This window comes from Bos javanicus, chromosome 15 (genome assembly GCF_032452875.1).
Source record: "Bos javanicus breed banteng chromosome 15, ARS-OSU_banteng_1.0, whole genome shotgun sequence".
Taxonomy (NCBI): Eukaryota; Metazoa; Chordata; class Mammalia; order Artiodactyla; family Bovidae; genus Bos; species Bos javanicus.
The window spans coordinates 29,962,062-29,984,845 of record NC_083882.1 but is presented as its reverse complement, the minus strand read 5'-3'; the positions used below and the strand labels follow the sequence as shown (position 1 = coordinate 29,984,845).

At 54.1% G+C, this 22,784-nt stretch overlaps 2 protein-coding genes and 1 long non-coding RNA gene across 5 annotated transcripts in view; 2 read left to right on the top strand and 1 right to left on the bottom strand.

Moving 5' to 3' along the window:
• The first annotated feature begins 488 nt into the window (after positions 1-488).
• Positions 489-5,714, top strand: LOC133261845 (uncharacterized). The gene is made up of 3 exons (XR_009741143.1): positions 489-1,919; positions 3,785-3,980; positions 5,128-5,714. It is a non-coding gene; the product is annotated as an uncharacterized LOC133261845 (long non-coding RNA).
• A 122-nt stretch (positions 5,715-5,836) lies between these two features.
• MCAM (melanoma cell adhesion molecule) lies at positions 5,837-13,655 on the top strand. 2 transcript variants are annotated; one of them, XM_061440566.1, is made up of 16 exons: positions 5,837-5,988; positions 7,805-7,929; positions 8,019-8,223; positions 8,309-8,379; positions 8,492-8,579; positions 9,640-9,819; positions 9,922-10,043; positions 10,128-10,290; positions 10,386-10,504; positions 10,579-10,720; positions 10,858-10,979; positions 11,087-11,228; positions 11,328-11,399; positions 11,558-11,705; positions 12,014-12,131; positions 12,610-13,655. In XM_061440566.1, the coding sequence occupies exons 1-16, from the start codon at positions 5,922-5,924 to the stop codon at positions 12,637-12,639; spliced, it is 1,914 nt and encodes a 637-aa protein (XP_061296550.1). In that variant the 5' UTR covers positions 5,837-5,921; the 3' UTR covers positions 12,640-13,655. The 2 variants fall into 2 exon arrangements, with proteins under 2 accessions (XP_061296550.1, XP_061296551.1); XM_061440567.1 differs by lacking the exon at positions 12,014-12,131 and having other exon boundaries at positions 5,861-5,988.
• A 347-nt stretch (positions 13,656-14,002) lies between these two features.
• CBL (Cbl proto-oncogene) overlaps positions 14,003-22,784 on the bottom strand; it is a 96,388-nt gene continuing 87,606 nt past the window's right edge. For both annotated transcript variants that reach the window (XM_061440564.1, XM_061440565.1), the window contains one exon: positions 14,003-22,325. In XM_061440564.1, the coding sequence (XP_061296548.1) occupies positions 22,045-22,325 (281 nt within the window). In that variant the 3' untranslated portion in view covers positions 14,003-22,044. The remainder of the gene's footprint in view (positions 22,326-22,784) is intronic.

The following is a 22,784-nucleotide window of genomic DNA, read 5'->3' as shown; positions in this document are numbered from 1 at the left end:
TCGCTGGAGCCGCCACATTTCCAAAAAGGCTTTCCTGGCTAGTGCAGGCACCTTCCGTAGATGTTCCCTCTTCTGAATCCCCGTTGCATTTCCTGTTTATACCACATAATTCGTTGGTATTCAATCTGTTGCTTTCTTTTGCATGATGTGTTTACTTAATCCAGCTGTAAATTATCACAGGTAGGGGGCCCATATTTGGGAGTTGGATCAATCTTGGTTCAAATTTTAGTTCCTTGGAGTGATCAGAAAGTTCTGAAACTAGGAAATGGTGATGAGTGCATAACATTGTGAGCATATTTGATGCCACTGACTTGTACACTTAAAGTGGTTAAAAGGGTAAGTTTTAGGTTATGCGTATCTTACCACACTGAAAACAATGTAGCTCCATTACTCACAGGCTGTGCGACTTTAGGTCATGTAACTCTTTTCACTTCAGTTTCCTCATTTTTTGTTGCAAAGATCAAGATAAACATTAGCAATGAAAATGACCCTTAAGTCATGGGCTGAGTTATACAGCCCTGTGAAAATATTAGCTATGACTAGCTTCTTCTCTCATTCTGAGCACTGCCATGTCCCTTCTCAACAGTCACTGGTTTGGCCACCCGCCCAAGATTAGTTAATTAAGTGGCAGGGAGATCTCAAAGCCACCAATTCCTTCGTTGAGTTTACAGCCGGGTATTGGAGATAAGCCGCTTCTGTGGTGGCTCCGTTGGTAAAAGAATCCACCTACAATGCAGGAGATGTGGGTTCGATCCCTGGGTCAGGAATCCCCTGGAGGAGGGCATGGCAACCCACTCCAGTATTCTCGCCTGGAGAATCCCACGGACTGAGGAGCTTGGAGGCTGCAGTCCATGGGGTCACAAAGGGTCAGACACTACTGAAGGGACTGAGCACATGTGCTTGCTCACACTGGGGACCAAAGTTGGACTAGCTCTTTCCAATGTGATTGGGACATAGAAGAAAGGTGCCAGGGAGAACGCAGGCCCAGTCTGACCTGGTCTGGGGATTTTCTCTGACTCCAGATCCTGTGTTCTCTCCACTTTTCAAGTTCCCTTGATGCCGTGGGCCCTGGGATGTGGGTCCGGGAAACAGGGTTCAGTGTCCCTCTCCCCTCAGCTTGCTGTTCCCTTCCCCCCACCTCTCTGGCAGCCTCCAAGGCCAGCTGTGGCAACTCCAGAAGGGGTCACAGGCCCTTCCAGCGTGCAGTGGAACAAGGCTCCCCGGCTCCGGGACTCCCCCTGGGTTGTTCATAGCTCTGGGTGTCTCCAGGGGTGTAGCAGAATCTGGGATCACTAGGCTTCCTACAGGCTCCTCTCGGGTAGATTAGCTGGCCCTTCCTCAGGGACAACTCAAAGTCAAAATTTAAACAGCTCTCTGGGGATACTCCTCCTCATGGGTGGTGGTATTTTGGGGAGCGGATGTGAACTTCCCCGAGGGGGAGAGATATAGGCTCCCAGCGTCCGGCTCTTTGCCCTCCTCCCTGCCCCCAGCTCGCTCTGTTCTCCAAATTTAGGATGGGAGGAAGAAGTGGGAAGACGTTTGGGTCCTCAGAGGCCAGAGAGCACAGACCCAGGACCAGAAGCGAGACAATCCTTTATCACAGCTGACAGGAGCCCCCAGCCCTGCCCGAGCAGAAATCCTGGCTGGATCATCCTCCCCTCCCCTCCCCTCCGTCAGAGGTCACTGCGACCCCGGGAGGCAGTGCTCAGGGACTCCCCATGCCGTCTGGCTCTCTCCCCAAACTCTACCCGACTCCCACCCTCAACTCAGCTCCCCCTCCGTTTCCCAAAGCAGAGACTGAATCACCTCTACCGGTCCTCGCTGGGAAAGGCCTGGAGACCGGATTCGGGGTTTCCGGAGAGCCCCCAAGGTCCCCTGCCCGAGCCCCTCCCCAGCCCACAGCAGCCTGAGCATTTATGGTAATGTTTGGATTGGGGCAAGCTCAGCCGGATGCCCCGCCTTCCCCGGGCAGGACCTGGGATCCCCTGGGCTGAGGCCCGGGGTGCTGGAGGGCAGCCCACGTGGAGAGGGCCCTGGGGTCGGAGAGGACTAGAGGGGACAGTCCAGGCCCAGGGGAAGGCTCCACAGGGCTGGGGATTAGGACGGGAGGGATGGGTCCCCCTCTGCACACTGCACTCACTGCGAACCCTCCCTCTGGTTTCTGGGTCCCTAATCCCCAGGAAGAGTCCCCATGTGGCCACATCCTCTTTTCCCACTCTCCCCCCACCCCCTTAGCAGGGAAGGGGCTGAGAGGAGAGGCCGGCAGCTCCCAGGGGAGTCCCTGGAATGCTGGGAGCCTGGGAACGGACCCTGCAGTGTCCCTGGGAAAGCCAGGCTGTGGGAATCCCACCCACAGCCCCCTCCCCAGGATGCGACACCGGATGCCAGAGACAGATCCCACCTCCCCAAGAGGGGGCTTCTGTGAGAGTGGGAAAACCCCCCTGTCCCAGCCCCAGCCTGGCTCGACCCCGGAGTTCAGTAGGCCAGCTGTGATGGAGACGCCCCACTCCCGCGCCCTCCTCTCCCTCGCTGGCTCTGATATAATCCCGGTCATTGTGCCACCACCTCCCCTCCCCCGCCCCTTCTCTGGACCCCTGTACAATGGGGCCTTTGCCTCCTTCAGCACTCAGGGTGGAGATGAACTCACTGACGGTTTCTCCAAGTTTAAAAATAGCCCCTCCCATCTCCCCCTGCCCCACCCACCACCACCAGCACAAGTCACCCTCCTCCTCTCCCATGGCATTTCTGGGGCGCAGCTCAGTCCAGGCCGCACCTCCTTCCTGCCTGGAGTCAGGTGCGAAGGACATGGGTGAGACCACGTCCGGCCAAGACAGGGGCCGCTTCCCCCTATTCAATCTCTTCCCCAACATTTTCCACCCAGCCCCCCAGTATCCGGTTTCCTGGCCTGAGGTTGCCTCAGCAGCAACTGCCCCCCACCCTCCTCCTACCCCATTTTTTTTCACTCCCTTAGCACAGTCTCCTCCCAGCTCAGAGCCCCCGACACTGGAAAAAATTCTCCTACCTCCCCTCCAAAGACTCAAACTGAACCCTATTTTTAGGCCAGGCCAAGGAGCGGGGGATTCCCCAGCCTCAGTCATTGCCAATATTGCTGGCCCACCTCCTCCACCCCATAGCGCCTTTTCTTACTGCTGATGTAAACTTGTCTTTATCGGCTTCCTTCCTCTGCTCAGCCCGCCCTTCTCATATCCTCCTGGTTAAGGCCCCTCTACTGGAGGGGGTGGGTGGGAGACCACTGTACCCACTATGAGAGAGGACTCCTGGGCTTAATCTCACCCCAGCAGGGCTAACCCCCCCGGGGCAGGACTAGCCTTGTCTTTTTACCTCCACCTCCACGTGGAAGATGGGGGTGGGGTCCCACATCGTACAATGCAATGAAAGCCCCCACTCACCCTGGAGACAGCAGTTGCGGGACTCAGACCGTGGCCACCACCCCTCACAGCCTCAGTTTCTCTACCTGTGGTCAGACTTATGTCCAAGAGAAGCACCAAGGGCTCTCTGTGCCCCCTGGGTCTGCCGTGGGAGTGAAGAAGGCAGCCTTCCTACCCATTCTTTCTGGAGAGAAATGAGGCAGGGAACTTAGGGCTCTGGTCTGGGGCTCTGCTGATCCTGGCCTGCATCTGGGCAAGGCTGCCTCCACCGAGTCCAGGCACAACAGTGTCTGCAGATGGAAAGCCCACAGTGGCCTCCTTGGCTCCCCCCTTCTGCTGGACCTCCATCCTCTCTCGCTGAAAGTTCTTCCCCGTCTGCTTCCTCTTTCCTGCAGCTGTGGACGCTCTAGCTTCTGGCATCTCAGAGAAACGGAGAAGCCCGTCTTAGACACCCTCCACCTCCTGCTCCTTCACCCTGTGCTGCCATCATTGTGCTTCCTCCTGCCTCCAGTCCCCTCTGAAGCCTCTCCAAGGACTTGACCTCTTTGGTTTGGAATCCTAGCGGGCCCCACTCAATGAAGCCTTCTTGAGGTTGTCTGCCCCCTGACCTCTACCACCTACTCCCTGGCAGCCCAGATCACCCTGAGCTACTGGCTTCCCTAAAGGACAGTCTCTGTGCTAGTTTGGTGGGGACGTGTGGGACACAGAAGTCACCCTGAGCTCTGTCCTCACTTCCCTTTCACCGCAGAGGCAGCTCCACCACCCCCTCCTAGCTTCACTCTTCTCACAACGGAAGGATTCTGACTGACCGTCCTTGGTGGTTAGCTGGCTTTGCTCTCAGGCTGGAGAGAGGAGAATGATTAGTTAATGGTGTTAAGAGAAGGGAAGGGGGGTGGAGGCAGGGAAGCAGAATACTATGCCCAGCTCTGAGCTTGCCAGGGCCAACAGCATCCTTAGCCATTCCCATTCCTGCCCCTGCAGACAAAAACAAACGCATCCATTCCATTCTGGGCCCTGGGCCAGTCCATACATTCACTCTGGGGGATGAGGAAGCATCATCCTTCTCTCACCCCCCCACCCCCACCCCGGGCTCCAGGCCCCTGCCTTGGCCCACCTGGCATGGCCTCTGGCTGAAAATTAATGGAGACACAGGAGGGGATCAGCCAGGATCTGAAAGACGAGGGCTGATGTGGCTCAAGAGTCATCTCGGCGTCATCAAAACACCATCCGGGAGCATCCTCTAAGTCACCTGCCCATCTCTGGCATTTGCTGCCTCACCCTGCTCCTCCCCCCAACCAGCGAGCGGCAAGGCTGCCCTGCCTAGGACAGGACTCTATCCCAAATCCAGGCCCCCTTTAGACCATCCCAGTTAGAGGGGTCCCAGCTGATGTGGACCCCTTTCCCAGGGTCAGGGAGCTGGGGGTCTCTCTCTATGATACAAGAATCAGTCTCACTCCCCAGAGCCTTAGTTCAGGTTCAAGGGGCCCGAAGACCCAGGCATTGGAAATAAGGGGAGATGCAGGTCCCCTTGCCTCGCTGGGACAGATTCCACTTGGGCAGGGCAGCCTGGAGTCAGTTCTGATTCCTCCTCCAAACCCCCCACCCTCAGCTGCTGGGGGGCCAGAGCCCTACTGCAGGGGGTCCCTTCAACCCTCAGCAAACAGCAACAGGTATAGGGGGAGCAAGCTGGAGACCTTGTGCCCATTAACTCATTTTTCTCCCTCTTTTCTTCACTCAGGGGAAAATGAGTCCCAGGTTGGGTTCAGTAAGTGAAGCCAGAAGAAGCAGAAACCTCAAGATCCAGGCTCGGTGGGACAAGTGTGACAACTTCGGGCCTGTGAATTCAGCCCCTCCCTGCTTCCTCTGGTCTGAGACTTGCAGGAGCTGGGGGGGAAGGGACCACCCTTAGCGCGCTCCCCAGTACAGATACCTCTGGCTCTGTGGGCCCTGGGCCCAGGGTTCTTCCCTCAAAGCGGCCAGGACTGCAAGGCTTGGGGGCAGTGCCAGGCCTCCGGCCGCAGCAGTGGTGCAACCGTTCTGGGAAGCCCGATTTCTCTGGGGCAGAGGTCCGGGGGAGTGGAGGAGGCGGCGGGCAGAAGAGCTTAAAAGGGAGCGAGGTCCCCATCAAGGACACGAAGGACCTGCCAGTGGCTCCTCCGCCAGGAGGTCCCCCAGGGCTACAAGGGCTGGCTGGGGCTAAGCGGGGTCTGACCCGGTGGGACTCCAGCATCCGGGCCAGCTTCTCCCTGCAGCCGCCTCGGAGACACCTGTCACCGCCCCCTGTCCGTTCCCTAGCGGGGGGCTGGGAGGAAGGCTCCGGCCTAACCCCGCGCCGCGCTGTTCGGCGGCGCAGCTCCGGGCATCTCGGCGCCGGGCCCGCCCCCTAGGGCTGCGGCGCGCCGGGCGGGGGGGTGGGCTGCGCGGGGCGTGGCGGGCGGCCCGGGCGCCCGGGCCCCCTCCCCCGCCCCCCTGACGTCAGCCCCCGGCGGCCGCACGCTCCCTCACTTGGCTCTCGCCCTCCGGCCGGGAAGCATGGGACGGTCCGGGCTCATCTGCGCTTTCCTGCTCGCCGTCTGCTGCTGTTCTCGCCGCGCCGCGGGTGAGTGAGCTCGCTGGGGCCCCGCACCCCGAACGGTCCGGCCGGGCGGTCTTCGGCGGAGCGTGCCCGGGAACAGAGCCTGCATCCCGGCGGGGGCCGGGGCTTTGCGCGGCGGCGTGCGTTCCTCCTCTCCGGGTCCCCGGCACCCGGCGCCTTGCGCGCGTACAACTCTTCTTTGTGGCCAGTTTGCAGCCTCTGTTCCAGACCATCCCGGGAGCAGGACTGGGGAGACGGGGAGGGGGCTGCTGCCTGGAGCGGGAAGGGGCGGAGTAGAGTCCCTTCGGGCTCTGGGGAGAGCTTTCCTTCAGGTACTTTCTCGGGGGCGGGGGGCGGGGAGCGTGATTGGAGCCTGGGCGGGAGGGCAGCTACAGCGCATCCCCAAATCCTGAATTCCGCGCCCGCCTGTTGCTGGAAAACGCAGCTTTCTTAGCTGGAGGGGTGCACCGACCCCTCCCTCTCCCGCCTGGGCTTCGAGCCAGGCTAGAGGTGAGCGAGAGGGGGAGGAACGGCGGCTCCCGCCCTGCCAGGGCGTTGGCAAAGGCTGGAGCGCCGTGTGGGTCCCCTCGCGCCTACCCGGGTGACGGGGTCACAGGTGGCAGGGACTAGGGATCGTGGAGTCCCAGAGTGCGAGCGCCCCAGACTTGTTACACCTCCCGGAATGGGACCAGATTCAGGTGGGAAAAGGGCCCCTGCACCTCGGAATTTTTCTCTGAAACTGCCTAGGAGCTGGGCGCTCCCGAGCTCACCCTACCCTTGTATGGCCGCAGTGGTGTCGCTCGTTTCTCTTGGCTCTGTTTCCCGAGTTCTAGCCGCTGGCTGGCTGGGAAAGGGGAGGTCTGGGCAATACCCAATGCCATGGCTTCGTGCCCATGCCAACAGTGTCCCTGGGGTACCTCGGTTGCTGCCTTCAAAACCTTTATGGGGGATGGAGGGAAAAGGGCTGCATGGGGCTCCAGTGCTGCAGAAGGTCCAGCCCCACCCTGCCCCCTTCTTCTAGCGCTGGGGAAACCGAGTCAGGGAGCTGAGGCTTTTGCTCTGGGCTGAAGACCACTCCATCTGCCCTCATTGTATGGGAGCCAGCTCAGGGCAACCACCCAGGCACCCGAGTCCAACCAGATGGTATGGAGTGACATCACCTCCTTGTGGGGCGGGCAGGACACTGGCACCGCTGACGTCACTCTTGCCCACTGCCTGGCCCTTGCCCTGACCCCTGCCCCCGACCCCAGGGATAGATTTTGGCCCCTCCATGACTCTGACCCATCCTGTACTCACAAGACTCCCAGGATGGGGTCCCCTGAGAGTGTGGGAATTCACAGAGGTGCTGCTCACGGAGTAGGAGATAGGGGTCTCCTGACCAGGGTTGTCCATTGGGGTCTTATGGGGGGGCGTTGGGGGGCAAAGGGTAGAGTAGTGATGTCTTACCCTGGGTGTGGGGACAAAAAGGGCCTGTGTGCCTGGGCCTGGCAGATGCCTTGCATTCCCTCACTCTGAGCTCACCCAGGGAGGAGGGGGCCTGGAAGGAAAGGGGCCTTCCTCTTGGCCCACCCTCTGCCAGCCTCATCTGGGAGTTCCTGGCGCTCAGGGTCTCTGCTCTAGTGACCAGAAATGTCCATCCCCAGCTCCCTTGAGCCAGGAGAGGGCCGTTCCCCAGGTTGGGGATCATACAGAGTGGTTGAGGCTTAGAGAGGACAGCGTGCCCTTCGAACCCTCATTGAAGTGGCAGAGAGAACAGCTGCTGCAAGCGGGTGTGAGCGAAGGGCATGGTGAGCAGCTGGAGCTCACTCAGCAGCTGGTGCCCCCCCCCCGACCCCCCCAGGTGTGCCCGGAGAGGCCGAGCAGCCGGAGCCCGAACTGGTGGAGGTGGAAGTGGGCCACACAGCCCTTCTGAAGTGTGGCCTCTCCCACGCCCAGGGCAACCTCAGCCACGTGGACTGGTTTTCTGTGAGTGCAGAAGAGGGCAGCAGGGGCGGGAGGCCCTGCCCTTCATGTAACCCCAGGACCCTCACCCCCGCCCTGCTGCCTCCGCTCAGGTCCACAAGGAGAAGCGGATGCTCATCTTCCGTGTCCGTCAGGGCCAGGGCCAGAGTGAGCCTGGGGAGTACCACAACCGGCTCAGCCTCCAGGACAAAGGGACTACTCTGGTCCTGACCGGTGTCACCCCCCACGATGACCGCATCTTCACGTGCCAGGGCAAGCGCCGGGCTCAGGAGCACCGCATCCGGCTCCGTGTCTACAGTGAGTGCCCTGTCCGTGCCTTGTGGGCAGCGTGGGGCATGGGAAGCGGTGGGCCCACACGCCTCCCCATCTCTCTCCCTTGTAGAAGCTCCGGAGGAGCCAAGCATCCAGGTCAATACCTTGGGCATTTCTGTGAACAGTGAGGAGCCTGTGGAGGTGAGGTCTGCTGGGGTGGCCCGGGGTTGGGGGAGGCGGGTAGGCAGGAGCTCAGAGAGGGTAGCTTGGCCGGGTCACAGAGTTAGGAAGACTCACACCCTGTCCTCCTTAGGTTGCCACCTGTGTCGGAAGGAATGGGTACCCTGTTCCTCAAGTCACCTGGTACAAGAACGGCCAGTCCCTGAAGGAGGAGAAGAACCGTAAGTCACCCTCTCTGCCCTTAGAAGCCGTGCTTGTGGCACTGTATGGGGGCCACTTTGCACTTTTCCTTTGCTGTGAGGCATGCCGGATCTTAGCTCCCCGACCAGGAACGAAACCCATGACCCCTGCGTTGGGAGCACGGAGTCTTTAATCACTGGACCGCCAGGGGAATCACTCTTGTACTTTTCTTTTTTCAAGTACACAAGCCATCCATGAAAATATTATCATTAGAGTTCAAACTCTTCAGAAAATCTAGAAGGAAAATTTCCTTCCTGCCCCAGACCCCCCTCCCAGAAATATCTCTGCTGCCAGTGTGCATGTGTTCTTTCAAGCCTATTTCTAGGTCCTTACTCACACATGTAAATATGTCTAGGACTATATAGGGTTTTGTTTTTTATTACTTAAATCAGTGGTTCTCTTCTAAGGCTGATCTTGCTCTCCTCTGGGACACTTGGCAGTGTCTGGAAATATTTTTGGTTGTTGCAAATGGAGAGATGCAACTGGCATCTGGTGGGGGGGGCGGTTAGTGAGGCCAAGGATGCTGTAAACATCCCACAGGGCACAGAGTACTTCTGGCTCCAAATCTCAGTGCTGAGGTAGAGAAACCCTGATCTGAAGGGCACGGCCTGCCCTACACTGTTTCCCTTTTGACAACAAGTCCCGGAAATCTTGCTGGATCGCTCTGTTTAGATCTACCTGATCGTTTACCTACTGCCCAGCACTTCACATGGCTGAGCTATAATGTAATATATAATATAGCTATAATATGGTCTAGCTCACCATTCATTCTGGTTAGTAGACGTCCAGAGTGTTTTCTCTTTATTTTTAAATCACTGCAGTATTATTTGCACACACCCTTGTATGAGTGCCCATGTGTGTTTAGGGTAGATAACAAGCAGTAAATAGCTGGGTTGAACGGCTGCAGGTGGCATTCATAAGGATCCATGGCCCTCTACAGCGGCTCCCCTGCCACTCCTTCCCCGACTCAGGACACCACAGGGTGGGGATGGAGGTGGAGCTGAGACCCACCGAACCCTTCTCCCCTTCCTCCCTGCCCAGGGGTCCACATCCAGTCATCCCAGACGGAGGAGTCGAATGGTCTGTTTACCTTGCGCAGCGTTCTGCAGGCACAGGTGTCCAAGGAGGACAAAGATGCCCAGTTTTACTGTGAGCTCAGCTACCGGCTGCCCAGCGGGAACCACATGAAAGAATCTAAGGAGGTCACCGTCCCTGTTTTCTGTGAGTACCGACTCTTCACAGTGGGGCTGAGTCCTGCAAGCTTCTGCCCTCCTGGCGCAGAGGCCGCTCTTGGGCTGAGGACTGTCCCCTTTGCCTGTGCAGACCCGGCAGAGAGAGTGTGGTTGGAAGTGGAGCCTGAGGGGATGCTGAAGGAGGGGGACCGTGTGGAAATCAGGTGTTTGGCTGATGGCAACCCCCAGCCCCACTTCAGCATCATCAAGCAGGTGCGGAACCCTCTGTTCTGGGTGGAGGCGGGCATGCAGGAATGGCTGGAGGTCCGCTCTGATCATGCCTTCGTCCTCTCCCAGAACCTCCACACCAGGGAGATGGAGGAAGAGAGGACGGATGACAACGGGGTCCTGGTCTTGGATCCCGCCCAGAAGGAGCATAGTGGCCGCTATGAATGTCAGGGCCTGGACTTGGAGACCACGACATCGCTGCAGAGTGACCAACAGGAGCTGGTGGTGAACTGTGAGGGGCTGGGGGCCCAGGACAGGGGGGCCAGGCTGGGGCAAGAGGGAATCCAATCTGCCCTGCCCTGCCTGACCCCACTGCTGCACCCCCAGATGTGTCTGATGTCCGGGTGAGCCCCGCAGCCCCTGAGAGCCAGGAGGGCAGCAGCCTCACTCTGAACTGTGAGGCCGAGAGCAACCAGGACCTTCAGTTCCAGTGGCTGAGAGAAAAGGTACCCAGGTGGGCCCAGAGCTCTGGGGGGATGGGTGGGCCTGGGAGTGACCTCTGACCCGTCTCTCACCCCAGACAGGCAAGTTACTGGCAAAGGGGCAGGCGCTCCAGTTACACAACCTGAAACGGGAGGAAGGGGGAGGCTACCGCTGCCTGGCCTCTGTGCCCAGCGTTCCCGGCCTGAACCGCTCCCAGCTGGTCAACGTGGCCATTTTTGGTGAGGCCCTTGAGTTGGTCAGTGTTTTCAAGCTCTTTGGGGGCCAGAAATCACCTGTTGCCCTGGGGCACTCTAGTGCGGGAGTGGGTGGCGGGCTGGCAGAGTGTGCTGTCTTAACCCGCCCTGCCCTCACGCAGGGCCCCCGTGGATGGCATTAAGGGAGAAGAAGATGTGGGTGAAGGAGAACTCGGTGCTGAATCTGTCCTGTGAAGCCTCGGGGCACCCTCGGCCCAGCATCGTGTGGAGCATCCAGGGCACGGTGAGTGGGCACACGGCAGCCTCCCAGTTGCTGGGCCGTCCCCTTGTGGGCTCTGCTGCCACAGCCCGACACCCTCCCACCCCTGAGCCGCGTCGCCTTCCTTGTAGGCAAATGAGCAAGACCAGGAGCCGCAGAGTGTCCTGAGTGTCCTGAACGTCCTGGTGACCCCAGAGCTGTTGGAGACAGGCGCTGAGTGCGTGGCCTCCAACTCCCTGGGCAGAAACACCACCATCATTTTCCTGGAGCTGGGTAAGGGCTGGGTCCTGCAGAGGGGGTGGGAACCAGCCCACGTCGGGCTCATTCCTATCCCACCCCTGACCCCAATCCATTTCATGTCTTCCACCCCAGACTCCAACAGAACCAGCAACCTCAGTACCTCCACCGTCAGCCCCCCTGCCAGAGCCAATGGCACCTCAACAGGTGAGCTGGGCCAGACTGGGCACCCTCATTCTGCCCTGCCCAGCTCAGGGGAGCTCTGGGCAGCTGCCAACCTTCCATCAGCCCTGGACTGGGCAGGGCAGTGATGGTAACGTGGCAGCCTGGGGCAGGGAGTGACTCCGAGTGTCTCTGTGGAACAGAGAAGAAGCTGACAGAGCCCGAAAGCAAGGGTGTGGTCATCGTGGCTGTGACCGTGTGCGTCCTGGTCCTGGCCTTGCTGGGTGCTGTCCTCTATTTCTTCTACAAGAAGGGCAAGCTGCCTTGTGGACGGTCAGGCAAACAAGAGATGTAAGCACGGTACCTGGCATCTTGCACACCCACCCCCCCATCTCATGCTGCCAGCTTGCTGCCTCCTCGGGGACGTTGCCCCGCCAGCCCCCGGCCCACTCGCCCGTCAGGAGCAGGAGTGGGGCACTTGCTTTCCCACCACTACCCAGCTCCTTCCACCACACTGCTTCCCTTCTTCCCTGTTGCCCTTCCCCGAGCTGGCCCAGAACACCCAAGGGCCCGTCATCACCCAGTGCCCCATCCCTCCTGACAGCCCCCCTTCCCTTGCCCTCAAGTTGCCAACCTCTTGCCTCCCTCCCTCCTCCCAGCACGCTGCCCCCGTCTCGTAAGAGCGAATTTGTAGTTGAAGTTAAGTCAGATAAGCTCCCAGAAGAGATGGGCCTCCTTCAGGGCAGCAGCGGTGACAAGAGGGCTCCAGGAGACCAGGTAGGAGGCAGTTCCTGTGGCCAGAGCCTGACAGTCTTCAGGGATTGGGAGCAGCAGGGGCTGACGGTTGCTGAACACTAACTCTGTCCTTCATCCTTCCTGTCTCCAATGGGGAGCAGCTCCCACCTCGCCTCCCTAACACTACTCACAGACGGTAGGGCCAGGCAGGTGGCTGAGGGACCCCGGAGAAGGTAGCCCCCAGGACCAAGAGCAGGACCCAGTCCATCACCACTGCTGAACGGCGCTGGTGGCTCACATCACTAGGTGTGACGTGCGGCCCAGTGTGATTTGGGGTCTCATCTCTCATTCCCTGCCCTGCCACCCGCCGCCCCCACCCCACCCTGGCTTCTTCCCTCCAGGCGCTGCACCCAGTCCATCAGCTGTGGCTTCGGTCCCTCCTCCCTTTTAGTGCTCACACCTAAACCCTGGTCTGTGTCTTTGAATTCCTGCCTCACTTCTGCTCTTCACCCATCTTTAGGGAGAGAAATACATCGATCTGAGGCACTAGCCGCTGAATCACACAGCGCTCCCTCCCCTGCCTGGAACCTCCCCCGTTCCCTGCTCACCCTCCTCCCCAGCACTCAGGATGGTCGCCAAAGCCTCTAAAGTGGACTACTGAAGTAGAGAAGACCCCCCTCCAGCTCACCTGCAGACCCCGTTTCAGAGGGCACGTGGGCCACAACCCGAGCTGTCCTGAGAAAGACCTCGTGTGGCCCTGGAGGCCCCCTCTTTGGGGACCTGTCCACCACGGTCTCAATTTGTTGAGACCAAGGAGGGGCCCTCAGTATCCCAGAAATGCATAGGAGAGTTTCTTACAGAACTTGTTTTCTCTTTACACATTATGGATGTAAGTACCGGTCTTCTACCAGCAACCAAATTAGGTAGCCTGTTTATCTTGAGCTGACTTCCTGCTCCAGGGCTGGCTTCCTAATCCAGTCATATTGCTGAAGTGTGGCTGAGGTGAGCCCAGGCCTCTCTCCGCGGGTGAGGGTTGCTCCTCACTTAGGTTGTGGGGAGAACCCCCCCACAGTAAATGGAAGCAGTTGCCTGCCTGCCTCTGGAGTCCCTTTTGCAACACTCCTTTCTTTCCCTGGGCTGAAGCCAGGACCTGGTGGTGTTCCTTACAGGATAGTCAGTGAGGATGCCGGGCACAGCTTTCCGGAGTGAAGGCCATTGGGCCTGAGCACCCTTTCACTTGGCTCCCCCCACCCTCTCTAGGAATCACATTATGACTGAATGCTAGGGGTGGGGGCTGGAGATGAGGTCCAGATTGTCCTTTACAAGGGTTAAGGCTATAAAGTTATATTAGCACCAGGGTTCTAATGGGAGAATGGTACTTGGGAGATGAGAAATGGGCCTGGCTAGAGCTTTGGGGTGTGTATGTGTATCTGCGTGTATGTGTGTGTGCGTGTGTGTATATATACAGTTTTGTTAGGTTGTAAATTTGCAAATTGTTTCCTTTTTATATATTGTGTGTGTATATATATATATATATATGAAAAATAAAGCTTAATTGTCCCTTAATCTTACACAGTTTTTTATTCATCATGGGTACCACAGCAGCCTGGGGCCTGCAGTTGGAACCGTGCCAAAAAGCGGGGACCAGAGGGCATCTCTGCTTCTCAGCAGGGGGTTCGAGCTCTAACACAGAGGATAACCTTGCTCCTTAGCAGCACAGCTGCCCTGATCACCAGCTTGCAGAGCCTGGTGAGCTGTCGGCAGAGAGTTTTTGCCCCTTTCCTGTCATTTAGACGGCCCTCCAGGTAGCAGAACGGACGTCTGGTGATGAACTGGTGGGGTTATACATCTGGCCCTATAGTTCCCCAATGTATTACTCCCTGACCCAGGAATGAGCAAGAACTCTGGTCTGCTACAACAAAAGAAACTTTATTTAAAAATATTTTTTACAGACATGGGTGCCTGAAAAAGCTCTTTAGTTAACTGTGTATGGAAGTGAAAAAAATTAATAAATAACATTAGTATAACAGAACCTCTAAACATTAATACATTGGCAAAACAAAATGGACTTAAAATGAAAATGACTCTTAAAGCTCTGCTATTCTCTGTAAGAATATTTACCTTCTGTTTTATTCTTTACAGGTGAGAATGATTAAATACTGCTAATATAATTTTTTTATATTAATGACACATTTTTAAAATAGTCCACAAAAATCTCATCTAAGGTTTCATTTTGTTTTATTTTTAACACTGATATACAAATGGGACTCTTCATTCTGGAGAAAGCATCAAGTTCTCTCCAGCCCCACCCAGGCCAAGAATGTCAAAATCCTGAATAAGGAGGACTTTGAAAAGAACTGTTTCTATCTCCCAATTCTTTATTAAGTTATAGGCAAGGAAGAGCTGAGAAGAGGGAAAGAGGCAAGTAAAACGTCATTATACAGAAAACTTTAGTTGTTGTTGAAACCTACAGTGGCCACTATACTGAGGACAGGCTTCTGTTCCGGTACGTGGTCCTTGCCGCCCTGCCCAGGGGAAAACTCGCCCCTGCAGAGGCACCATCTGCTTAATGCTCTATGACTGAAGTTTTCAAATGAAAGGAAAGCCAAGTCTTAAGAGAGAGGCAGGAGGTCTAGGCCAGTTCAGGATCCAGCATCAAGACAAGACAAGACAGACAACCGCCTCTTCTCGGGAGTCCACCCTACACTGTTCCATGCAGGTGGGTCACTGACAGGATCGGGAGGCTGCGTCACTTGAGACGGTCCAGAGGACACCTGGCTGTCATGGAACGTTCTGTCTCCTGCTGAGTACAGAACATCCAACCTGACAATTAAGGTTTTGACTGGAGCCAACCAAACGATCCTGGGGTACAATGCTCGTTTCTTCCAACTCAGCACTGTGGCTGGGAGAAGGGAGCGCTGACCCGCTGCACCTGGGTGCCACCCCGCCGGCCGCACGGAGACACTTCCTCTCCCCCAGACTAGAGAACTAATGACACTCAAGGTAGAGGAGCTAAGACTCTGGTATTTCCATATTAAGTCCTAAAATGCAGCCTGGGATACAGTGCTGCCTTAGAAAGGCACAAAATGTTTGGTTTTTTTTTTTTTTCAGTGTGCTAAAAATTGTTTTGTTTTGAATAAAGGAAAAAGATATATAAGGTTAAAAATACCAAGTCACCACAGCCAGAAAGCAGAGGGAGGAGGTACCTCCTAGCTGCCATGCCCCTGCCACACATTTCAGCAGGAGGCCAAGGCCAAGACACTAGAACGAGGATGAGACGGGCAGGTCAGGAGGCATCCACTCTCGTGGGCCTGGCGCCTGCAGGCTCACTCACCCCAACAGCAGAAGGAAGAAGCCAAGGAAGAGAATACACGTGGTCTACAGCCTTGTAAGCAGTCCCCTGCCCCATCAGCTTCCAGACAGCCATAAGCGCAGCTTCCTCGGCCACAAAATGCGGTCAGAGGGAGGTGGGGAGGAGGGACTGACGCTCAGGGCACGCTAGCACCTATGTCAGAGTGCTGGGTGCAGGCACACACCCCGCCAACGCGGGGCCCAGCACGGAAGCGGCGCCAGGCCTGCGGAGGCTCAGCCAGCCGGTACCGAGCAGGATCCCCTGGCCTCCCAAAGTGATCCAGCGGCAGGAGGAGAATTTGTGAAGGGCGCCTCTCACATTTTGGGGGCTGGATAAGAATCTGGGGCCGGGCATGAGAACTCTGATTTGTTCCACTGCCAGATCAGTAGGTTGGCGTTCAGCCTCTGCTCTCTACACACACAGCGAGTGGTCAGCTACATTTTTCTCAAGCACTGAACAAGGGAAGGGGCAGCAAGATGTCCAAACAGTTGTTAGTCTGTTAGTCAACAGCTGGCCCTTTGGCACCGTGTTCTCCAGAAGACTGCCAGGAGGCCCCCAGGCAGGCCTGGCTCTCCCCACCCCGACTCCCCCACTCACTCCTGGGCTATTTTCCGGAAATAAGAAACATTGGTGCTCCCTCTCTGAAACCAACCCAGACTTCCTAGGACTCGGTGAAGCCAAGTGGCACTACTGTCCCTCTGCCCCTGAATTCTGGAGCCCAGAAGGAATTTCAAACACACAGGCCCCAGCCTTTACCACGGGCCTCAGTGTGTATCTTTGGATTATTAGGCGACTTCAATGTACATCAAATGACTCCAGTAGTTTTAAAAAGTTGTAAGTAATTATGAAATGCATTAATAACAAGGGACAGGCTCTGGGATGACAGAAATAAGATCAGAAGATTCAGGCAAGCAGAAGCATGGCTTTAAAAAACCAACAAATAAAGGCTTTACTACAGGATGACAAAGGAAGCAACCGGACAGAGAGGACAGATGCATCCTGTTGAAAGAGCTCTCAGGAGCAACTCTCAACTGGAATCTATACCTAATTCACATCCTGGCAACTGTCCCAGTGTCATAAAATTCTCACTGCAAAGTAGTTTCTGAGGTACCGCAGAAGGCCTGCCTGAGGACATCACTGCAGAGGAGACTAGATAAGAGGGCGGGGAGGAGGGCGTGGAGGGACTGAGGCCACGCGCCTGGAGAATGAGGATGTTCTCAGCACTAAAACCTGAAGAGAGCCCACAAGTCCACAGGCAGGGGCGACAGGGGGTTTGGGATCTGCTCTCTGAAGAAACTGAAAGCCAGCCAGAAACCTGAGATTAAATGAAGGCTAAGAAATGTCACCTAAGGACAGACTAGCTCTGGAACAGAAGAAACGGGTCCTGAAGAAAGAGGGAAGAAATCTTGGATGCCAGGCCTCATAAGGGAAAGAAAAACAGGCAATAAAGAAGCAGTGAAGACAGTAACCCAAGTTAACGTTAACCTAAGCATTTCTTCAATGTCCCAGATACAGTCCCACGCCTGCCTTTCCCCTCTCGAGAAAGCAGTATGGTAAACTTTACTACTGAAGTATTGGTTTGCCCAAAAAGTGCATTTGAGTTTTCATGTCATGACATCATACACAAAAGCTGATCGAACTTTTTGGCCAACCCAAAATGATTTAGGGTCTCTCTCACCTCCAGTCAGAACCTCCCACTGCCCCTTCTTCTCACCTGAACATGCGGCTGCTGCCCTGTGTGGCAAAGGCTGACTGGTTGGGTGTTCACACCTGATCAATATGCTGGGCTGATGACAGGCTTCCTTGAGAATATGAACAAGAGGAGCTGGGTATCTGTTAAAGCGAGGATCCCTAAAACTGGGGGGTCATGAGGACTTGAGGACTAGGGTTCTGATTTCAGGGCCACACATTACTGACAAACAGATTTACTTGGAGGAGAAAGGTCAAGTTGCAAAGTTTCTCTGCTCCATGCAGAATCAACTGTACTGCTTCGCTGGGTTCTGGGAGATACTCTGCATCCTGATGACTCCCTCCTTTCTTCTACTTGAATTCTTCTGTTTCTTGTATCCGAAGGACTGCTCAACAGGATGGTCAAATATACAGCCTTGACCTTCTTCCACTATGCACCCTCCTCCATGCATTAAGTGGCAACATGCATTTCTAACATGAGGCTGCTAATGTAGACTGAGATCAAAGTAATAGTAATGCTTTATGCTGAGAATACTTCAGATCAAATTTCTAGGGCATTGAAAATCCAGGAGGAGAAAAACATGTTGACTCTTACACTAAGTTCCAAGGTCTCTAAGCTCCATACTCCTATATAGGCTGACATTTCTGAGAACTGAGTTCAGTCTACTTCACTGCCTGGCTCTTGGGAGACCAAACAACTGGTGGACCATCAGGACCTAGAGACAGGTGCTCATCCTCCTCTCGAAACTTCAGCCCTTCTAAAGAGACACAGGATTAGCAGAAAGGTTGTGGAATGATTGAAAACCTAGAAGGGTCCTAAGAAAACTTCCTAATAAAGGGAAATAGGAATACAAGCAGCTGAGTAAAAAGATCAAGGAAGGCACTAGAGTGGAAAGGGGACTATAGGCAGATGCTTTCCTTAAACATTTGACTGCCCTACTGTGCAACTCTGAGCCGATGAACAGACCCACCAAACAGGCTGTAAACACATAAAAATGGTGGGTAATCCATGAGACTTACATGGAGGAATCTCCCAGACATTGTCAAAACTATAGGAAGGTAACAGGGGTTAAAGGGAGCATCTTGAACTGATTCTTAACCAGGACAGCTCTATAAGGAAACGTATGTCTGCACAGAGCTGTGACTATAAACTGCACAAGTGAACTGGGAATGGGCATTTTAGGGCCAAATGCACATGCTAGACAGTCCAAGCACAACTCCTCAACATCAGTAAACCGCCCTGTGGTGGCAGGGAGAACACAGAGCTGGCACTCCAGGCTCATGGTTTTCACTCAGAACTACCTGCTGAATGAACACAAACTCTGTGAGAGCCAGGCCAATGGTCAGAATCGTTATTCCATGGGCAGTGGTCACTGCAGAGTCAGAAAGGCCAACAGCAAGAGAGGAGATTTACAGTTTGGGAAGACGGCCTGTACCCCTCTGCCTCTCATGACGTGAGGTAGGAGAATATTCTGCACTAACACCATTGCTGGTCACACGCAAAAAGATCAAGATCTTGTTAAAGGGAACATACAGCTGGTCCCTACTTTGCAAGCAAATATACAAAATTCATGTGTGAGGTTTCTGATTGGACCATAAAATATATTTTACTTTTCTACAGAGGAAATAAATATTTTAAGTGTGAGAAATAGCAACCCCCCTAATTTTTCTTCTAAATCCACAAAACAGCTAAACGATACTAGCAGTACTATCCCACACCCTGGGCCCTGGTGTTAAGAGTCTGCATGAGAAGCAAAAGAACAGAAGGATGGCACAACACGCAGAGCAGGGCTAGGGGCACAAAGAGAGTTAGGGGACAGCATGGCCACCCACAGGTATATACCACTACTGATATTAACAGATAAATGCTGAGACGACAGACTGCCAAATCTATTATTTACCTAAAGGGAGGTAGGTGTATCACTGAGCCCACAGGTTTTTTTCCACCTTGAGAACCCCTGACTTTAATGGAAGGAGTATGGCAGGGGCAGTGGATGAAACAGCCACCCAGCATCAAGGAGGGCTGTGGAAAGCAGTCCAGGGAGACATGGGGAAGCAGGGCTGAACCGAAGAGCCTAATGCATTTGAGCAAAGGGAAAACAGCAAAGTGGTTTTTACCTTACTTACCTGATAGCTAACAGAGGAGGAACCATTTGTAATTTAGAGGGAGAAAGGGGATGTGATTGCTCCAAATGGCAACATTCAAAGCCCACTTGTCAAAGGGCAATTTAGTTAAATTCAGAGCAGAACCAAAGAATTAAAAACTGCCACACAAACTGAGGATGAAGCATGGGTGACTGGTGCCTCAAGGGAAAATTTAAGAAATTAGGGTTTTGGAAATATCCTCAAAACAAGAGCCATGCAAAACTTGCCTGAGGCTCACTCAGCAATCTCAGGCTCAGACCCAGGCATGAACTCAGAGCACCCAAAGGAACCTCTCACAGAAAGGTCTGAGACCCTGAGTGCCCATAGACAAACAACCGACAAGCTAAGAACCAGGCCAAGTAATGGTGCATATATTCAACACCGAGTCTGAGGGCTGACCCAATGAACCACACAGGTACTCAATGAACTGTTGAGTACTGAATGACCCAATGAATCATTATGAAAAAAAAAAGGATAAGCTTGCCTTTAGCGTATATAAGTAAGGACATAATCTTCAAAGAAGACTTTGCATGCACTTTGAAAAGACAAAGGATTTGCAGAACCACTGCTTTGTTCTCTTGACAGATCTTCAGGCTACAGGCAGTATCTGCAGATGAGGAAAATCTCCAGCAGCAGAGGCATGCAGGCTGCCGCCATGTTTTCCAGTTCCTCACCTAGGCCTTCCACATCTGAACAAAGTGCAAAACTGAGCGCTGCCACGAGTGAAGCTCTACACTGGCTTTCAGCGGGAGACACCAGCTTCCTCTTTCCTACTCTCTGTCGCCTTCCTCTGCCCCCTCCACCCGGATTCAGGCCCTCCTGCACCTGCTGGGGGCTGTGTCATTTTCTGCCATAAAGGGAAGACACTGGGTAACCACGGCAATTCAGCAAGAATCCCCAAACCATCCACTCTGGGAATGTAAATGGCTCGGAGGCAAGAGGAGAAAAACAAAAGATCTAGGAGTAACTGAAAGCTAAGAAAAGAGTTAGAAAAAGCTTTAAGTCCAAAGATGATAACATGGGAAAGAAAACAGATGCAAAGTCATTTCTGTTTGGATTGTGAGACAAAACCAGGTTTTAGATTGTGAGGCAGGTGGGTTTATCAAGGAGCAGGAAGAAGGTTACCCACTGCCAGGGAAGTCAGTTAAAAGGCTCAGGCTGGAGAACTAACTGAAATCAAGAGGTCCCTTGGCAGCATCTACAGGAACAGACCAACGAACTCTGAGTCTTCTTTACCAGCTGGCAAGGGCACAAGCTGCAGGGCTTGTCAATGTTGTCTGAGTGCAGTAAAGGCATTGATTACACCAGTGATGTCTAAAGACCATAGGGAACACAGTCACTAAAGAGTATCTGAGAGCTAAAGGGAAAAAGAAAGGGGACGGGGAGGAAGAAGGAAATGCTACATTCCCAAAGCCATAGGCACGAAGAGAAAAGCGAGTCGCCAGGCAGCACCAGTGTAGGGTTGGTGCTAACTGTCAGCAGAATGCTGTGCTACCCTGGAGTGATATCCCCTGACTCCGTAAAGAGCGAAGAAAACACTCATCTCTGAAAATATAACCTGGCTCATCATCACAGGGAGACACCCATATAAGCTGAAATTCACTGGGAAGAAAAGCTGAAGAGAGAAATCCTTATTGTCTGCTGTGTGCATTTTATGTATAACAAGGTAGAGAGCGTGTGAACGGAGCTTCCTAAGTGCTTCATGGTATTTGGGCCAGAAAGCCATGCCGGAAACAAATGATTTCCCCTTTCCATTAAGTAGAAAATCTCATGACCTACATTAGAACACATACCTGGCACCAAGGCAACTGGCTCCCGCAGACTACTTTCTGGGGAGAGCATGGAATGTATCTGAAGGCCTCTATCTCATATCAGTCATTATGTAATTATGATAATTAAAACATCTTTTTAAAAACAGATTCAATGTTCCTATAGAAACAGTGCTTTGGAGTGACCAGTGTTCGCTTCGAGTATCAAACAGGACCATAATGACAGAGCAACAGTACTTTTTTCCCATCTATCTACCAAACAAACCAACACCATCACACATTATAAAGAACATCCTATAAGCTGCTTGGCATCAGTAAGGCTGATCACAGCAAGCCCACTGCCAATGACGGACACTGAGGAGGAGGAGGGCGGAGGAGACAGGGAAAAGACAGAGCGGGGCGGGGGGACGTGTTCTAAAAATACAAGACTTCAGCTATGCACATGGTAATCCAAGCCAGAGGGGAGTGTCTGAGCTGTAACACACACTGGGGTTGGGGAGAAAACCACAGTAGATGGAAGTCTTTAAGATTCCTTCCTAAACCTCTTGTGCTAATTCCCCGCCTGGAATTTACACACACAGCAGGTTAATCTTATAATCACAGGACACACACAACCACAGACAGACGGACAAAACGCACACAACCATATCCTTAACCCAAGAAAGTCTTAAGTCCTCAATTAGGATTTACAGCACAGTACTTTTGCTTTCTGGACTGTTCCCCAGGTAGGCTACCATTTCACAAAAATCCACTCTTTCCAAGTGGGAACTGAAGGACACCTTCAAATGCACTCTTAAAACAAAGAAAAGAATCAAGCCTCCTAGCTGTTCCGTCCTCAGTCCACTGCTTTGAAATCTTGGAACCACAGATGTGATACCCCACAGATAGGGCAAGATCTCACTGTGAAGTTTCCAAAGGAACCTAGCCGCCCTTTTGGGTGCTACTTGAGCAAGAGCTCCCGGCTCCTCGGTCCTCTAAGCTGCAGCAGGCAGGGGGTGTGCTAGGTGGCAACGTGGGCTGGAGAAGAAATAGAAACGAATTCCCGGAGGATGTTTTTGGCCATTTCAATGTTGTTGTGGGCGATGACCAAGGCTTTCTGAATGTCCTGATAGGAGTAGCCCTGACTCAGGAGGCTCTCGATCTCGCTGGAGAGCTGCGGGGAGGCAGCGGCCGAGGCGGCAGCACTGCTCTGCTGACAGCTGCCTGCTTTCCGTTCAGAGTTGATTCTCCGAGGGAACGGCTTGGGTGGCCTCTCAGGAACCTGGGCACTCTCAGTGAAGTCTGGAAGAAATCGGAAAGAGAATATTTGCAAATCTGAGGGCGGGTGGGGGTGGGGAGAAAGCCTCATCTAATAACAATGTGTTAGTATGAGATATTACTGACCCACTGTCAGTCGGGTCCATGTGTTCTTCAGTCACACGGCTGGGTTTTTACAGCTTTAAGGGTTTTAGTGTACAGCCTTCCTCTCATGGCAGGACAACTTTCTAAAGACACCATGCACTTGCCCTACCGACGGGGACCACGCTGCCCTACACACACATCTGCAACACGCTTTACACTGAGCACCAAATTTTCACATGCATTACTGCCTGAATAAGTCAAAAAACATTTTTGAGGGGCCAGAGCAGACACTAGATTTCTCCCTTTACAAATCAAGGAACAGAAATAAGCCGAGGTCACAGTGAAGAAGCATTAAACAAGGCTGGGTGGCAAGGGATCACTGCCTGTTTGGGCAATGGA